This window comes from Lepisma saccharinum, chromosome 20 (genome assembly GCF_977018435.1).
Source record: "Lepisma saccharinum chromosome 20, izLepSacc3.1, whole genome shotgun sequence".
NCBI classification, from domain to species: Eukaryota; Metazoa; Arthropoda; class Insecta; order Zygentoma; family Lepismatidae; genus Lepisma; species Lepisma saccharinum.
The window spans coordinates 30057173-30073207 of NC_139248.1; the positions used below are offsets into that span (position 1 = coordinate 30057173).

General features: G+C 35.7%; 1 protein-coding gene across 1 annotated transcript in view; it reads right to left on the bottom strand.

Annotated features, from left to right (window-relative positions):
• Nucleotides 1–16035, bottom strand: part of Dhc36C (Dynein heavy chain at 36C) — a 369284-nt gene that overhangs the window by 172218 nt on the left and 181031 nt on the right. Inside the window, exons 23-25 of the mRNA XM_083142304.1 lie at nucleotides 13500–13645; nucleotides 9906–10154; nucleotides 3238–3398 (exon numbers count right to left, since the gene is read on the bottom strand). Of these exons, the coding sequence (XP_082998430.1) occupies nucleotides 3238–3398; nucleotides 9906–10154; nucleotides 13500–13645 (556 nt within the window). The remainder of the gene's footprint in view (nucleotides 1–3237; nucleotides 3399–9905; nucleotides 10155–13499; nucleotides 13646–16035) is intronic.

Here is a 16035-nt window from a genome sequence, read left to right on the forward strand (position 1 = left end):
TGTACTGTATAAGTATCTGTATCATCAAAAGTAGTATGGAGTGTGTAGTAAATAATGACATCAGTAGAAGTCAATTAACACTTCAAGAGATATTTTAGAAGATATAGAAAAAAACTGTAGTATTTGCATTATATTGTTAAATTTATGTTTTATATTAACTTGATGACCCTTCCCCCTACACACACACACACACATAATTTACCTTCATTTAATACTATTAAACTTTCAAAAATGGACTTTGTCTGCAAAGCTCCCACTGATAACCCGTGAGCCCCCCATGAAGATCAATTCTAGCTACGGGCCTGATCCAAACCACTATGTGGTTATATCGGGACCCCTTGGAAATGCTAAGATGTAACAGTGTGGTCAGTGTATACTTGTATTTTTTCTCATTTAGTGTTGCTTCTCTGCCACTTTTGGCTAACTGCGATGATGAGGATGAGTGATGATTAAATTAAATTGATGAAGGGACAGTCATAAAGAACACCCATGCCAATGCCAGGAATAGAACCCAGGATCTGCAGTGGTGAAATCGAACACTTAACGTGCTTGGCCACCAAGCTGGCATGTTGTCGGTGCATCATGCAAGCATTCACGCATGCACATGCACTCAGAGAGAGAGAGAGAGAGAGAGAGGGGGGAGGGGGAGACATTAAAGAATGGACCAATGTGAAATTTTTTTCTACATAAAATTTAATATTATGGAAATTCTACCAATCCAAAATAAAATTACAAATGTTTGAAGAATATTAATGTTTCATGAACCTCCGTAATTAACGTAGGCTCTTATGTAACCAGGTGATGACAATGGACATTACATTGCAAAAGAAACTACAGTTGAGACTGCCTTATACCATATCACGCTGCAGGCGTGACTCGAATCTAGGACCCCGGGTGTCATAAATTAATAAGCTAATTACTTCATAAAAGGGGTTACGGAAGAAGCTGGAAAGAGCTTCCTTCAAGCACATAACACCGGCAACCTTCAGTGGATCTTGAAAAATCCGCTGACACTGCACTAGGCCAGAAAATTGATTGCTTGAGTTGGAGTTTTAAGTCCACTTTATACACAGTAAGGTTAATCAGGACTGGACCTACAGTTTAAAGTGGGATCCGAACCACTATGTGCCTCCACCGGGTATCGAACACTAGGCCAGAAAAATATGAAATACAGTAAATCAGCGTTATCCACAAAATTGCTGTTGGCAAGGGATGCGATCAAGTCAACGGTTTTAAGGATCGAAAGTTCAAATTTCAGTTAAATAGTTCGGGAGAACATTTCTCACCCCAGTTGCTATCAGAAATCTATTGCGTACACAGTCGTTGCCTCGGAGTTATACAAGCAGTTGTACTAAGATAGTTATGGTGTGAACAGTTGTTGCCTCCGGCTTATAGTCGGATATCGATCGGTGCAAAAGAAGTTACAGCGAGGAGTAGTGTTATCGAAGTTTATTTTAGGAGTTTTATCTACAAATCATCAGGACGATCTTCACATCGAGTTCAACAGGTAACGAATGTTCCTATATCCTTTCCTATTATTCTCACAACCCTGCCAGAAAAGTCAACCATCGAAGTGTTTAAATCTAAGGGTTAAGTTTTGTTCTTATTTCACCGGGGCAAGCACCCCTCTTTCTAATTAGTGTTGACACTGCTCTCCAGAGCTGTCCCCCAACTTACAAATATACCTCTCGCTGCCAATATACATCTAATAACAGGATCTTATGTAGCCTGAGGTTTGATCCCCTAAATCTCATTTAAGAGATTAGACGTGGTGGAGGTGCGGGGCACAACATAGACATTGTACGATATGTAACTCAGTTCTCTTTAATTCTGTTTTATACGTAAATTACTGTAGGTCCCAGCAAAATATAATTTAAAAACGTGTTAGTTAAACCTTATTTGTACGTAATGCGTTTGCATGTGATTCGGGGTTATACGTACTAATTTTCATGAAATAAAGTTGATTTGTACGTAACCAAGCTACAAAAGTATACATTTATTATGGTTACAACAGCACACGGCGATTTTCAAATATGAAACAAGAAATGAGGGCATGGTGGCGGTCGGTCTCGAGTTGCAAGATATAAAACTACACACGTTAAGAAGATGCCAATAGCTGATGTTTGCAGTGTTCCATAATAAAAACAGAACAGCGGTTCCTTCAGTGAACATTTTCAGTTGCTATTGCTTGGCTATGTAAAACAAAGAGGAAATGTTACAGGCATGGCCAGAAAGTAACATTTATGCGGGAAGTGGATACTAATACACAGAAAACCTCAGAATCTAACTTTTAAATTCGTTAATTTACCACTTTATGGTAGAAATAGCCTGTATTACATATATATTGTTCCTCAAAATACAAGATACAACTACGGTATTTCCATAATGATATGACATGGTATTTAAATGTGATTTGTAAGTAATTCTCAGTTATATGTATTATTTTCTCTTCACCTTGACATCTCAGGTTCAACTGTGTATATATAGGGTGTTCCGTATAGGACACCGAATTAGAAAATTAAATAAAAATAGGGAACATATCATGAAAATAAATATATTTCACATATATGTAAGCAGTAACATCTCCCATTTACGTTTGAAAGACAATGTCAGGCATATGTCCACCCCTACTGAGTCTGCATACATTTATACGCTCCAAAAAATTATTGATAACCCTCTCCCAGATGTCTGTCCCGATGCCTCCAATCACTCGTATGATTTCCGACTTCAGTTCCAAAAGGGTTCGTGGTTTGTTGGCGTACACCTGTGATTTGACAAACCCCCCATAAGAAGAAATCACAGGGTGTAAGATCACACTCCACCTGCCAAAACCCACACCACACAGTCGTTCTCTGCGAATGGATGGATTTCACGCCCCTGGATTATTCGAGGATTTTCGGAAGGAAACCACAACAAACGAGTCAAAACAATTGAGGCTACATTAATCGGCATGACAACAGATGCCAACATTGGTAAGAACAGGTCTGCCAACCTCGAAACAAAACAATAGCACTCGATTCAAATTCGGCGTCCTATACGGAACACCCTTTATTTACACAATGATTTTACAAAACTGGAACATATTGATTTCCACAACAAACTGGTAGAATCTTACACTAAATTACTTGTTACTTAAAGATATATTATGTAATATAATTTTACATAATAATATTTTTTATCTGTAAATATCCTGTAAACATTAAAATAATATTACATCATACAAAATACAAATCATACCTATCTGGTGTTGTAGATTGTGCAAACTGTCGAAAATTTACTGCCAACACCCCATCCGACCATTCATGCGAAGCAGGATCAAACTGACCATACAACTGTCCCATTGTGATTGCTTTGGGATTCATTATTGCAACCTGTACTTTATGCTCTTCCATTTGCCCCTGGGAAAAGAATTACCATTATCATTGATTTTATACAAATGATTTTAGCAAAAAGCATCTCTAATTTATTTAAAGTGTAGGTAACACCTTCTACCACCATAATTTATTGATAGTAATTACATATTTAGACTGTCAATAGCCTTGATGAAGTGACTACAACATGTCTGTTCTCTACTCATCAGATGACTATTTGAAGCAGCTGAAGCATTGGGAAGGAGCATGTTTGAGTTTGTTTTTTTAAGTCCACTTCATGACAGAAAGGCTAATCGGAACTGGACCTAAAGTTTTAAGTGGGTTCTAAACCACTATGTACCACCACCAGTTAAGGAAAGGACAAACATATTAAGGCTGAGCCGAAAATGCTTTGACATGATACCAGGGTGGATAAAAATTAAGATTTTTATTACAAAAACATCTTTTGATGATTTTTTTTATTTAAATCGAATTTTTTTATTTAAATCGATTTTTCTGATTTTTGTAAAAACCACGCTTAAAATTGCTTGTATGGTTTTGGGCACCATACATAAATATATCTCTTTTACGAGGGGGGTTCAAAAAGTTTCCATATCTTTATAGAAATAATTCATGTAGGAACACAAACTTGTGTAAGTTGAATAGGTACAACCTTGTGTATGTTGTGTGTCAAATATGACTACAGTTGAATAATTACTGTTTCCGTGCCAGGTGTTTCAATGAATGAAGGTGCGACAATACACAAATTGGAATACAGAGCCGTGATCCGATTACTCTTTCTGCAAGGCAAAGCTCCCAAACAACTCCATGAGGAAATGTTTGCTGTATATGGTGTAAGAGTGCCCATCCTATAGTGTTGTTGCTGAAAGCAAAGAAAATTCAAAATAGTGGAAGCATTGTGTTTTCCCCCCTCCTAAGACGACAAAGGTCAAAGTGTCTGTGAAGAAGGTGATGGTATCTGTTTCTTGGGATGAACGTGGTGTTATCCTCACAGATTACCTTCCAAAAGGCCACACAATTACTGGGGACTATTACTTAGACCTTATGGTCAAATTGCATGAGAAAATTAAAATTTGCAGGCGAGGAATGCTGACTAAGGGTGTGCTCATCCTGCATGACAATGCAACCGCCCATGCATCCCATCTTGTTTTCGTCAAAGCACGTGAGTGTGGCTATGATATTTGGCCTAATCCACCATATTCCCCAGATATTTCACCTTTGGATTTCTTCCTCTTCCCTAATATGAAGAAGTTTTTGCTGGGCAAGCATTTTCAAGATGACAATGACGTCATATCCACGACAGAGACGTGGCTAAATGCCCAATCTCCAGCGTTTTCCAAAGATGGTATTCGCGCAAGTGTTTGCAACGGAAGGAAAAATGTGTAAAATTGGGTGGTGACTATGTAGAAAAGACATAATATTTCTGCCCAGTTTCAACTTTTTCCGACATTTTGAACTAGGTGAATATGAAAACTTTTTGAACCCCCCTCGCATACAAAAGTTTTTTCTAGTAAATGGCCCTATAAAATATTTGAACAGTTTGGTTAATGTAATTTTTTTCTGTCTATGATACTGTATATATGAACCTATGTTAATAAAACTATAATAAATTTCAGTAACTTTTCTTTCAGTGCAAATAAAACATTCTGGATGTACTATATAATTATAACTTGAAATATTATTTTGTAGTCTTTGTAGCTGAATTTCGTTAATTTCTTTGTGATAGGTTTGCAAAATATCAGCTGCCATATTTATTTAGTATTTAATGATAATGACACTATTTACAGTTTAATGTGATTAGTATTTTATATAGTATTCTACAGAAAACGTTTGCTATTTTTTTTACCCATAAAGATTATTGAATTTTAAGTCAAGAGAAATATAAGAGGGTTTCCAGTTTCCATATTACATTTCATTTCGTATGAGCTTCACACCATCAGTGCAAATATTTTCTTTCCTTTCTTTTTCTCTCTTAGAGCCTAATAAACACCATTCAATGATACAAGATTAAAGAATTGTACTTTCAAAGAAATGTGATTCTGATGTGTACAAAAACCTTATGTACATTATTCTATAAATTATTTATTTAAAGTGATTTAAATCAGTAATTTTTTTCAAAGGAATCACCTGATTTAAATCAACCTGTTAAATCAACCCACCTTGCATGATACCCAATATCAATGATGATACTCTTACCAATTCACACCGATATTGATGGTGTTACCTGAAAACTGAAACTATTTTGAACTAGTTCAAAATATTTACAAATTTTAAAATATAGTTTCTAATTGGTATCATGTCTTTCAATGTATGAGGGACATACCAAAAATAATGAAAAACAATTTTTTATAAACAGAGTTTTGGTCTACAGAAAACCAGATGCAGGCAACCAGTACATATATGCTCTTTCCAGCCATCCCCCCCAAACGAAAAGCTAATGTGTGGCTGAACATTTATCGAAGAGCCTTCTCCTACTGTTGTAGAAAAGAAGATATACGAGAAGAGATAGCCACCATCACTGAACTAGCCCTGAAACATGGCTACACACAACCACAACTTTCCACTTGGTGCAGTAAAGCAGAAATACAGGTCAGGCACCCTACCCAACCACAATCAACCTCCAACGACAAATATAAGTGGTTTGCCTTTCCCTACCATCTCACCACATCCAACCACATATCCAAAGCCCTTCTCCCCTATGGCATCAAAGTAGCACACAAACCCAATGCCAAAATATCTGATAAACTAAACAAACACAAAAGTACTTCCTCTCCCCCCTTGATAACCCAGGTGTATAAGATGCAGAGTGCGAGTGAAAGGCACATTACATTGGCAGGTCCATGAAATCTGTCAATGAAAAAATCCAACAACATGTAACAGATATGAAAAACCCAACCAACTACTGGTCTTGCTAAACACATCAAATACAATAGCCATAAAATTCAAAAGGTACAAGTCAAGCACACCGCTCACACACAGACACCAAAATCAAAGAAACACATGCCATAATGCACTTCCCACATGAGCTACACATCTATAGCGGACAGGCAACCACACTTTGATTCCCCTACTACAACAGTTAGCACCGGGAAATAGCAGACGACGCAAACGTAGACATACAACTAACAACAGCACACCTAGCAGTAACTGGACAACTATGAACAATAGAAGCATGCCAAGCAACAGTACAACAAGTTCCAATGAGGATGGTGGCAGTGGACACTGAAATTAATAGAACAAAGAAGAAAACAGTTCTGCGGATACAGTGAGTACTATTTTCTCCTTATTTACAACAAAATGTTCTTGCTATAGTAATAAACAATGATGTATGTTGCATGTTTTCCAGGATATCTAGACTCCATGAAAGTGTTGTGAAGCATTTTTGAGGAGCCTCGCAAGATTTCTGGACAACAGAAATCTATTGGCCAGCAACAGTGATTAAATTCAAAACCAATACTTTCTGATACAAATATCAGTGGTATCAGCTGATACTGATACATCAGATTTAGTATCGGCTCAGCTCGAATATACATAGGTTTGAGATTTGATAGTGGTAACTATTTATTTACAAATGATACAAAAAAGATACGTCTGTGAAACTTTTACAGGACTTCGATATAGTCACCAGCTTTGTGTACAACCCACTGCCAGTGATGTGGAAGTCGTAGTATCCAAAGTAACCACCACCGTTGGGCCAACGTCAGTTTTTTACGTGGGAAAGGTTGGCTTTACGTTGGTTGGCAAATTGACGTTGGTGTTACTTTGGGCCATCGGTGGTTGCCAACGTTTGCCCATCCATGGAAACGTGACTCAAAATCAGTTTTATAAACAACTTGTTAATGCTAAGAAAACTTTCAGGAGAACGCTGAAAATTCTAGACTGTAAAATTAGTGACATGCAACAGTGTTTCTTCTCGAATATTACAGTCACAGCACACACTGGAAATATAATATATTTTTAATGAAAGTAGAAGCTATTTTTAACTTGCAGTCACTCAGCAGTCCTTTGTCAGCCACCATGGATGAAAGATGTGTTTGGAATTGATTACTGTTTGTCTCTTTTGCTGTAGTAGAACAAGAACATTCTTACATGCAATATTGTGAAGGTGGATAAGCAATGTTATGTGTAAATTCCATGAAAGATGAAAAAATTAGTCAACTCTAGAAGGTTTTTTTGCTACCACTTGAAGGTATGGTGCATTGAAAACAATGATACCATGTGACTGAGAAAGTGTCGTGTATTTTTTATTTTCATAAATAACTTGAACTATTGTTTACATTTGGCCTCACAATAAATTATGTATATATCAGAAAACAAACCTAACCATTCTTTAGTTTCCAGTACGTTGGGCCAACGTAGTAACACCATACGTCGGGCCAACGTAGTAAAACCATACGTTGGCCCAACGTAAAAACCACACGACCCAATGTTGGATCCACGGCCAAAATTACCATTGGCCAACGGTATGTTTTTGTGTTGGGCCAACCATTGGCCTACCATTTTCAGTACGGTTGGCCCAACGTTGAGCCAACCACTTTTGGTTACTTGGGATACCTGTAGCCGTGCCTGTTCTGTTGGTGGTTCGAATGGAGCGATCTATTGCCTGAAGAAGAAGCTTCATCTTAGGAATCAAATCAAATCAAAGTCACAGGGGCTGGTAGAGCATCATTCAGCCTCATGGAGCTAACAAATCAGCCAGAAGGTGCGCTACATGAGCCCGAGCATTGTTTTGCAAAATGATGGGAGGATTCAGCAGAAAGTGCCCCCTCTTCTTTTGCAACACAGGTCGCAGGTTATGTTCCAAAAATTAACAGTAATACTGTGCATTGACAGTCTGTCCTGGAGGTACAGCAAGAATCACCAGAACTTTCACATTAGTGCGGTACTACACAACTTTAGACCACCAACTCCAACGATACTCTATTCCTCTCGTCACTGTGCATGTACCTGGTGTTGGAAGGCAAAGTCCCTTTACTGGAAGGTAGCTTAGGTATCAAACTAACGTGTGGTATAAGTGAGAAGCACCGGTTCTGTTTCATGGTGTCTATACAGCAGTGTTGCCACTATTAAATCTGCAAGCCACGTATGTGTGCTTGCATTACAAATAGATAAAATACTTAGAGAATATGTGTGCTTGCATTACAAATAGATAAAATACTTAGAGAATAACAATTATCGAGATAACACAGAGACATGGAAATCAAAAATTGAGATGATGGTGAAAAATTGTGTCATGATAAGGGATTTAACCTGGAAGGCTAGCATTATATACAAGTGATTTAATCAACTCGGCCACCAACTAAAGTTCCACCTTACAGAAATGTTTTCTTACATGCATGCTAGATTATTACCACTAATAAATATTGTATTTTCTTATTTTACATTGCTTTTCAGTTCATTTTTTGGCTAATTGTAATGATAATGAGGAATGATGAAGAAATACATATGCCCAGGCCAGGACTTGAACCCAGGATCTTAAATGATGAGATCATATGTCAACTGAATGTACTAAGCCATCTGCATGGTTAAGAATATATCACACTGTTATTAAGGCTAAGATGATGCCGATGTATCGATATCGGAAAGTATTGATAATTTGATGGCATTTTGGTCTTTCATTGCAACACTTTTCAGAATCAAATTATCCTGAAAATTACACAAAATTTGAAGTTAATTTTTATTTTGCACCTGGATTTTGTGATCACATAACACATATTTTAATATTCTGATGTAAAGCAAAATTTGTGGTACATTGATGCTTGGAATTGGAGTGAAATATTGGACACTAATGTTAATTCAATTTTTTTCGACAAATTTTTAATTATTACAATTTTCAAGCGTCGGTATCAATGTGAGTGGGTAAGAATATCAGTATAGATATGAGTATTGGTTCAAAGTTGAATCGGTTTGTTTGAATTTTTGTTTTAAGTCCACTTTATGTACAGATAGGCTAATTGGGACTGGACCTACAGTTTTAAAGTGGTATCAAACCACTATGTGTGTCTACTGGGTATCGAACAATAAAGTGGTATCGACTCAGCTCAATTATATTTTATTGGTATCACTGGAACATAATATTTGCTTTGTTTATAAGTGCAATATACACTCAAGATATTATAGGCAAAAGCATGCAACGTTAATTGTACATTATTCATTGTCTAGTGTTTTAACTATACTTATTCTAATGCTACATTTTGAGAGAATACCTCTTCTCAACAAGAGAAGAGAGATACTCTCTCAAAACACGGTGTTAGAATGAATATAGTTAAAAGCACTAGACAATGGATAATGCCCAATTAACATTGCATGTTAATGTAGAATCATTGTCACTAACATATTATAAACAAAACAAAAACAATTCAATGGTAAAAACCAGTTTAACACATTTTTGTAACTCAATCAATGAAACCTGTTTGAAACCGTCAGAATTGGAAACAAGTATTAGGAGCCAGAGACATTAATAAAACACAGTAAATATTAATATTAATTAAAATTTATGTCCCAATACAAAGAAGGTGAAAATAATCTACTTACCCTTTCTTCTAGTATAGCAAGACCATCAGCCAACATTTGATAACCTGTTGTCTTTCCAGCGAATGGAAAACCAACAATCATGAAACCATGACGAACAAGCATCATCTCGTAGATCTGTTGTATCTTCTCCAGAAAATAAAGCGGTAACTGAATCTTTGCATTCTCGCATGCAAGTATCATAGCTGCATCAAACATACTATAATCTGAGGGAGGAAGCTCTATACCTGGGAACAAGTCAGATGTTATTCCCTAGAAAAGAAAAGGATGCAATTTTGATTTTTTTTAATAAGAACAAGAAATTTTAAAATAGAAACTTACCACACTTCATAAATCTGAATAAAAGTGCATCTATTATGTTCATGAAGAAGAAGAAAAACACAGTGTATTAAACTTAAGAATCCGAAGATATAAGATCCTTCAACATATTTAGAATTAGTTCTCAACGAAGGTCTTACTGTTCGAGAATACACACATAATGCACGTAGCACATAAAGGAAATATGAAACTAAGCTGACTTTATTCATTATTCAGAAACTATATTAAAGATTAAAAATAGATTAACACTATTTAATGTACTAGTAAGATCAATGCTAACTTATGCATGTGTTGTGTGGGAACACAGTGCAAAAAATCACTGCAAAGTATACAAAACAAAAACTCAAGAATAATAGCTAACACTGATAGATATGTTTCTAATTTACAAATCAAGGAAATGTAAGACCAGGAAACGCTATATGATTTTATGATAAGAAAAAAGATCAAATTCTGGAATAAACATCAACATTATCCTAATCCTACTATGCATAATATAGAACAACAGGATCCATTAAGAAGAACTCACAAAATGCACGACTTAATTAAGTAAAATCACAGTTTAAATATCAAAAGAAGAAGATGGGAGTGTGTATAGCGTCAGCCAATCATTTAAAGGAACCAGGGAAAAAAAGCAAATTAAGCAACAAAAATCAAGCAGCGTAATGTTGAATCTCTGAAAAAAAGAGGAAAGAAAAAAAGATCAGGTCTAGTAGCCATCTAGCCTAGTTCAACATGTAAGTAAATCCTACTCCATAGATACAATGTCATTTGCTCACTTTGCATGACAATTGTGCAAAATAAACAACTGTGCCAAAAAAAAATGAAGAAAAGGCGAATACATAATAAAAGGCCAAAGTAAGAAATAAAAAAGGCATGGCACCAAATCTTGCCGAAACTTCAATATGTAAAAACCACCCAGTTTGCAGATGAGATGAGGTTCAAATTTTGTACATACAATAAAATCTAACATCATCCCTGCTTTTTTAAACTGTAAAACAATAAACAATAGGGAAGACACTGTAAATAAAAATGGATGGAAAAGAAAAAAAAAACTTGTGAGATAACGACATGGGCGTAACTTGGCTTTGGGGGGGGGACAGGACCAAAAACTTTTCCATACCATTAAAAATAGCATCCAGGACAATTTTGCTAAATAACTGCTAAAATTTGCAAAATTATGTTATATTAATATACAATTAATTTTAATTAAACTTTTAAAAACATTACTTATTTATTGGAAAATTAACAGACGAATAGAAATTTAATTAAACAGCAAACTTTTGTTGTTTAAAATTTGTTGGAACTTAGGACATAAATGAGCATTCCTTTCTGGTTTCAAATATTAGTCCTTGAGGACTTATTTTAACATGCCCTTCCCGATTGGAAATAATTGTTTCAAATGTTAGAAATTTTTAATATTGATTGAGTTAAGATTGAACTGTTTCAACAATGAATAGATGGCGATCATGCACATTCGCTGTCAGAATTATTTAATATAAAGCAAACTGTCGGCATTTTAGGATTCAATTTAATATTTTAAGTATTTAAAGTAATATCTGGTTATTCACATGGGAATTTACACATAGTATTATTGTCACTATTCATAAAACTGTAATCAAGGGGACCCAAGAACAATACCCAGTGGAGGCCCATAATGATTCAGATCCCACTTTAACTGTAGTTCCAGTCCCGATTAGCCTATCTGTGCATACAGTGGACTTAAAACAACTCGTCAAGATAATTTATTCGTGAAACTTTTCAGATTCATCGACTTTTCGCCATCTACTGTGCACGTCGCATCACTTGTGCTGAAAAGAACTATGGATTTTTATGGAGATTTTCACACCTATACATTGTCCACGGTTTTATGTCATGGCCTTGAACAGCAGGAGTCCCTACATAGCGTAAGGACCATGCAGTATTTCCAAAGACCTGAAAACCTGGACAATACCTACTTTATAAATTGGATATTTAACCATTCTACATTTCAGAGTCTATTCTATCGGGGTTGGGGGTGGGGGGTAGTTTGCTCTTTGTATTTCTGGCACTTTTGTAATAGAAGGAATCAGAGCTCAATCATTTTTCCACGATGACGTTCAAAGTGCACGTGGCAGAGGGGCTATCTGAATTATTTAATTATCATCATTTTTCCCTGTAGCCCCATTAAAGCTAATATTTCTCAAGAAAACTGGTCTTGTGTTTCAGCCCGAATTTTAGGCCTTTGAAAACTGCAACGTATGCAGTACTGTGTGAGATTGTTGGCATGAATTTACTTTTATCTTGCACAGTATAGTTAAACTATTTTCTTACATGTAAAACACGTCTTCATGGCAGCCTGTGAAATAGTTTATTTTAGAACTTGTTTGCAGCAACTTTTGCCACTGATGTTGAGCAGTTAATAGTTCTAATGCATAATGGTTCTGTTATTTAAGAAGAAAACTTTAAATAAGTCCAGGGACTGGTCATCAATTTCTCCTCTGTACAAGGTCTCTATTCTAAAAATACAAGTAATAGAAATACAGTAGTTTTTCACTATCTACGTTGAGAAATGATATTACCCAGCCACACAATAAATGTGGGCTTTAGATGGGAATTCTTTCAATATTTGGAATCATGTGCTAAGGTGTGTTTTTCCATTTTAATGAATATTTTGATCTTTATGGTGCATATAAATCAGCCCCACCACATACCACAAATAGGACACAAGTATGAGTGAAGCTTCTGTTTCTAATGAAGTTACAGTCTCTTTTCTCGAAGAGTTGCGTCGGAGTAAAATTCATTTATAATTTCGAACTTATTAATATCATATATTTGTTAATTATACAAAGCAAGAAGGTGCAGTATTTAATGTCCAGTAGTGTTGTGTATACAGTGCATTCGTCCTGAGCCTTCGTGGGCAAAAAAGAATGCTCACAGCATCCTGAGCTCATGAGGTTGTCAATAATGTTTTGAAGAATTCATTTCTTAAATGATGTTCCTCACACACATATACAAAAAGTTCTGGGTTAAAACTCATGATCAGTGTTCTTATTTTCGCACATTCATGACAACACATTGAGATCTGAAGTATCTTCTGTCTCTAACATTTTATGGGTGGCAAATACCTCTCTATCACTGAACACCTGAACAATTGGGGGGGGGGGAGGATTGCCCTCCCTTGCCCTCCCTTGCCCCCACCAAGTTATGCCTCTGGATAAGGAGGTTGTAATGTCGAGAGGTCGAGAATTTTACACTGATGCTCAAACTCAAAATGCACAATTTCGATGCACATATGCATACCTGAAACAATGGTACATCATGAATAAGGAACTTAGGTAAGTTAACATCCTTAATTGATCGAAGTAACAGAATATCCTCCAACTCGTCTGGATACTTTAATTTCAGTTGCCCAGCTGCAATCAACACAGACTTCACTGCACGCATACCTGAAAAAATAATTAAAAAAATTACACATAAAAAGTCATTATGAGTTTATTAAGAGAAATCACCAATCTGCTGAAGATTGGCCATGAAGGGAACTTTATCTATACTCTATTTGGTTTTAAACCAAATGTAAAGAAACAGCATGCCAATGTTTTGTTTCAGTGCCTCCATACAGATCTTGTTTGTTTGTCATAGGTGGTTGTAACTCCTCTATATAGGGTGTATCATAACTAATAGCGCAAACTGACACAGTTGAAAGTACACGATAATAGATGCAATAAAGTTTCAGTAAACATGGGTCCGCAAACAAGCCGTTTTCGAGATAATTGCGAATGTGTGGTTACAAGCCGCCACTGACTTCATGGTTTGTAAACATCGTCCTAGTTTGTAAAATGCTAATAATGTGTGTGAATGTGTGGTTAGAAGCACTGATTGCATTTTGTAAACACCGAGTGCTTTACTCCTTGCTCATTCTGAGGTTTGCTCTTTGTTTACAAAACAGAACATTTCCGAGAGGTGGCGTTGTAATCAAACAGGATAGATACAATCAGTACAGAGAATTGTACACGCTTGTGACCAATTCTAACCACACATTCACACACATTATTAGCATTTTACCAACTAGGACGACGTTTACAAACAATGAAGTCAGTGGCGGCTTGTAACCACACATTCGCAATTATCTTGAAAATGGCTTGTTTGCGGACCCATGTTTACTGAAACTTTAATGCATCTATTATCATGTCGTGTGTCAGTTTGCGCTATTAGTTATGATACACCCTGTATGCTCATATAGGCTAATCACGACTGGACCACAGTTTAAATTAAAAATACAAGTCTGAACCCAAATCTTATTTTTCCTCTTCCTCTAAATTTAATCTTAACATTGCTTTTACTGATACAGACCAATACTTATCCGGAATTTTGGTCTTTTGATGAGTCCGCAAAAATGACATGCGACATTTTCGCAGCATCTAATTATGCTGAAAATTGTGCAAAATTCAAAGTTTTCATTTATTTTGCACCAATATTGTGTAAAAAAAACTATATCTTGTGATTACAAAAGAGGTTTTTTTAATGTTCTGATGTAATTCTTCGATATTTTGATTGATTTATTTGCTGCTTTAAGTCCACTTTATGCACAGTAAGGCTAACTGGGACTGGACCTACAGCTTAAAGTGAGATCCGAACCACTATGTGCCTCCACTGGGAACTGAACCTGGGACACCTTGATTGCAAGGCGGCAACGCTACCACTGTACCATCGGGGAGGCCATTCGATATTTTGAAGGAACACTTTGATAAATTGATGCTTATAATTGGAAGGCAACACTAACACAATAATATTAATCACTAGGACTAGGATTTTTATGACCTAAAAATCACCAAAATATGCAAAATAAAATATGCTCTTATTACCTAAAATTTTACAAAAATATGCACTATAATTTGAAAAATATGTCCTTATAACTGGACTGTTTCGAACATCAATATCTAAATGCTGAGATATTTTCACATACGTACTATTTTTAGTTCACTTTATGGGTCCTGAGTTGCAATCCACAATGAATACTTTCTCTAAATTCTCAAATAAAAATGAAAAAGATTTTGCTGCAGTCCAAAAAAAAAAACCCTCTTGAGTAAACATGGAAGTAAGAACAAAACCACTTCGAAAATCACTGTATATTTCTTGAAAATGCAAACGTGTGCTGATTATGACCGAAAATCCATCAAAATATCATGCAGAAATGGCCAAATATGCCAAAATATGCCCTTAAGAAGCACCTTAATTGAATTAGTTTCTTCATAATATGAATTTCTACATGTTTAGGGAACACATCACACTTACCCAAAAAAAATATGCCAAGTCATGAAAATCCTATCCCTATTAATTACTATTTTGAACAAATTTTAATCGTTACAATTTTCAAGCATCAGTATTGGTGAGAGTTGTCATCTGTATGGGTATTGGTTGAAAGTAGTATAGGCTCAGAGCTACTTTTTATAAAATGGTGGCTCAAAAAATTCTTACTTTTGTTATCAATTTATAAAAACTAACATCCATAATTTATAACTACACAGTAACTAAAATAATCACAATGTAAACAATAAAAACATTGTACATCACGTCAGTATCTTGAATTCTCATTGACAATCCTAAAATATAACAGAAGAATTGAGTTTTGTCAACAAATAATGCCCTTGTCAATCACATGTTCATTAACTGCATTAATGGAATTTCCCCCATTGTTCTCTTAAACAAGGGCTTAATACCTATGAATGTTTACAGCTGTTCACTTTCACCTATTATGGAAGATGATTTCAAAGAACCTTGAATTCTTTGCTTTTCTGATTCCTCAATCCACATTCCATTCTCAGTGCATTAAAAAAAT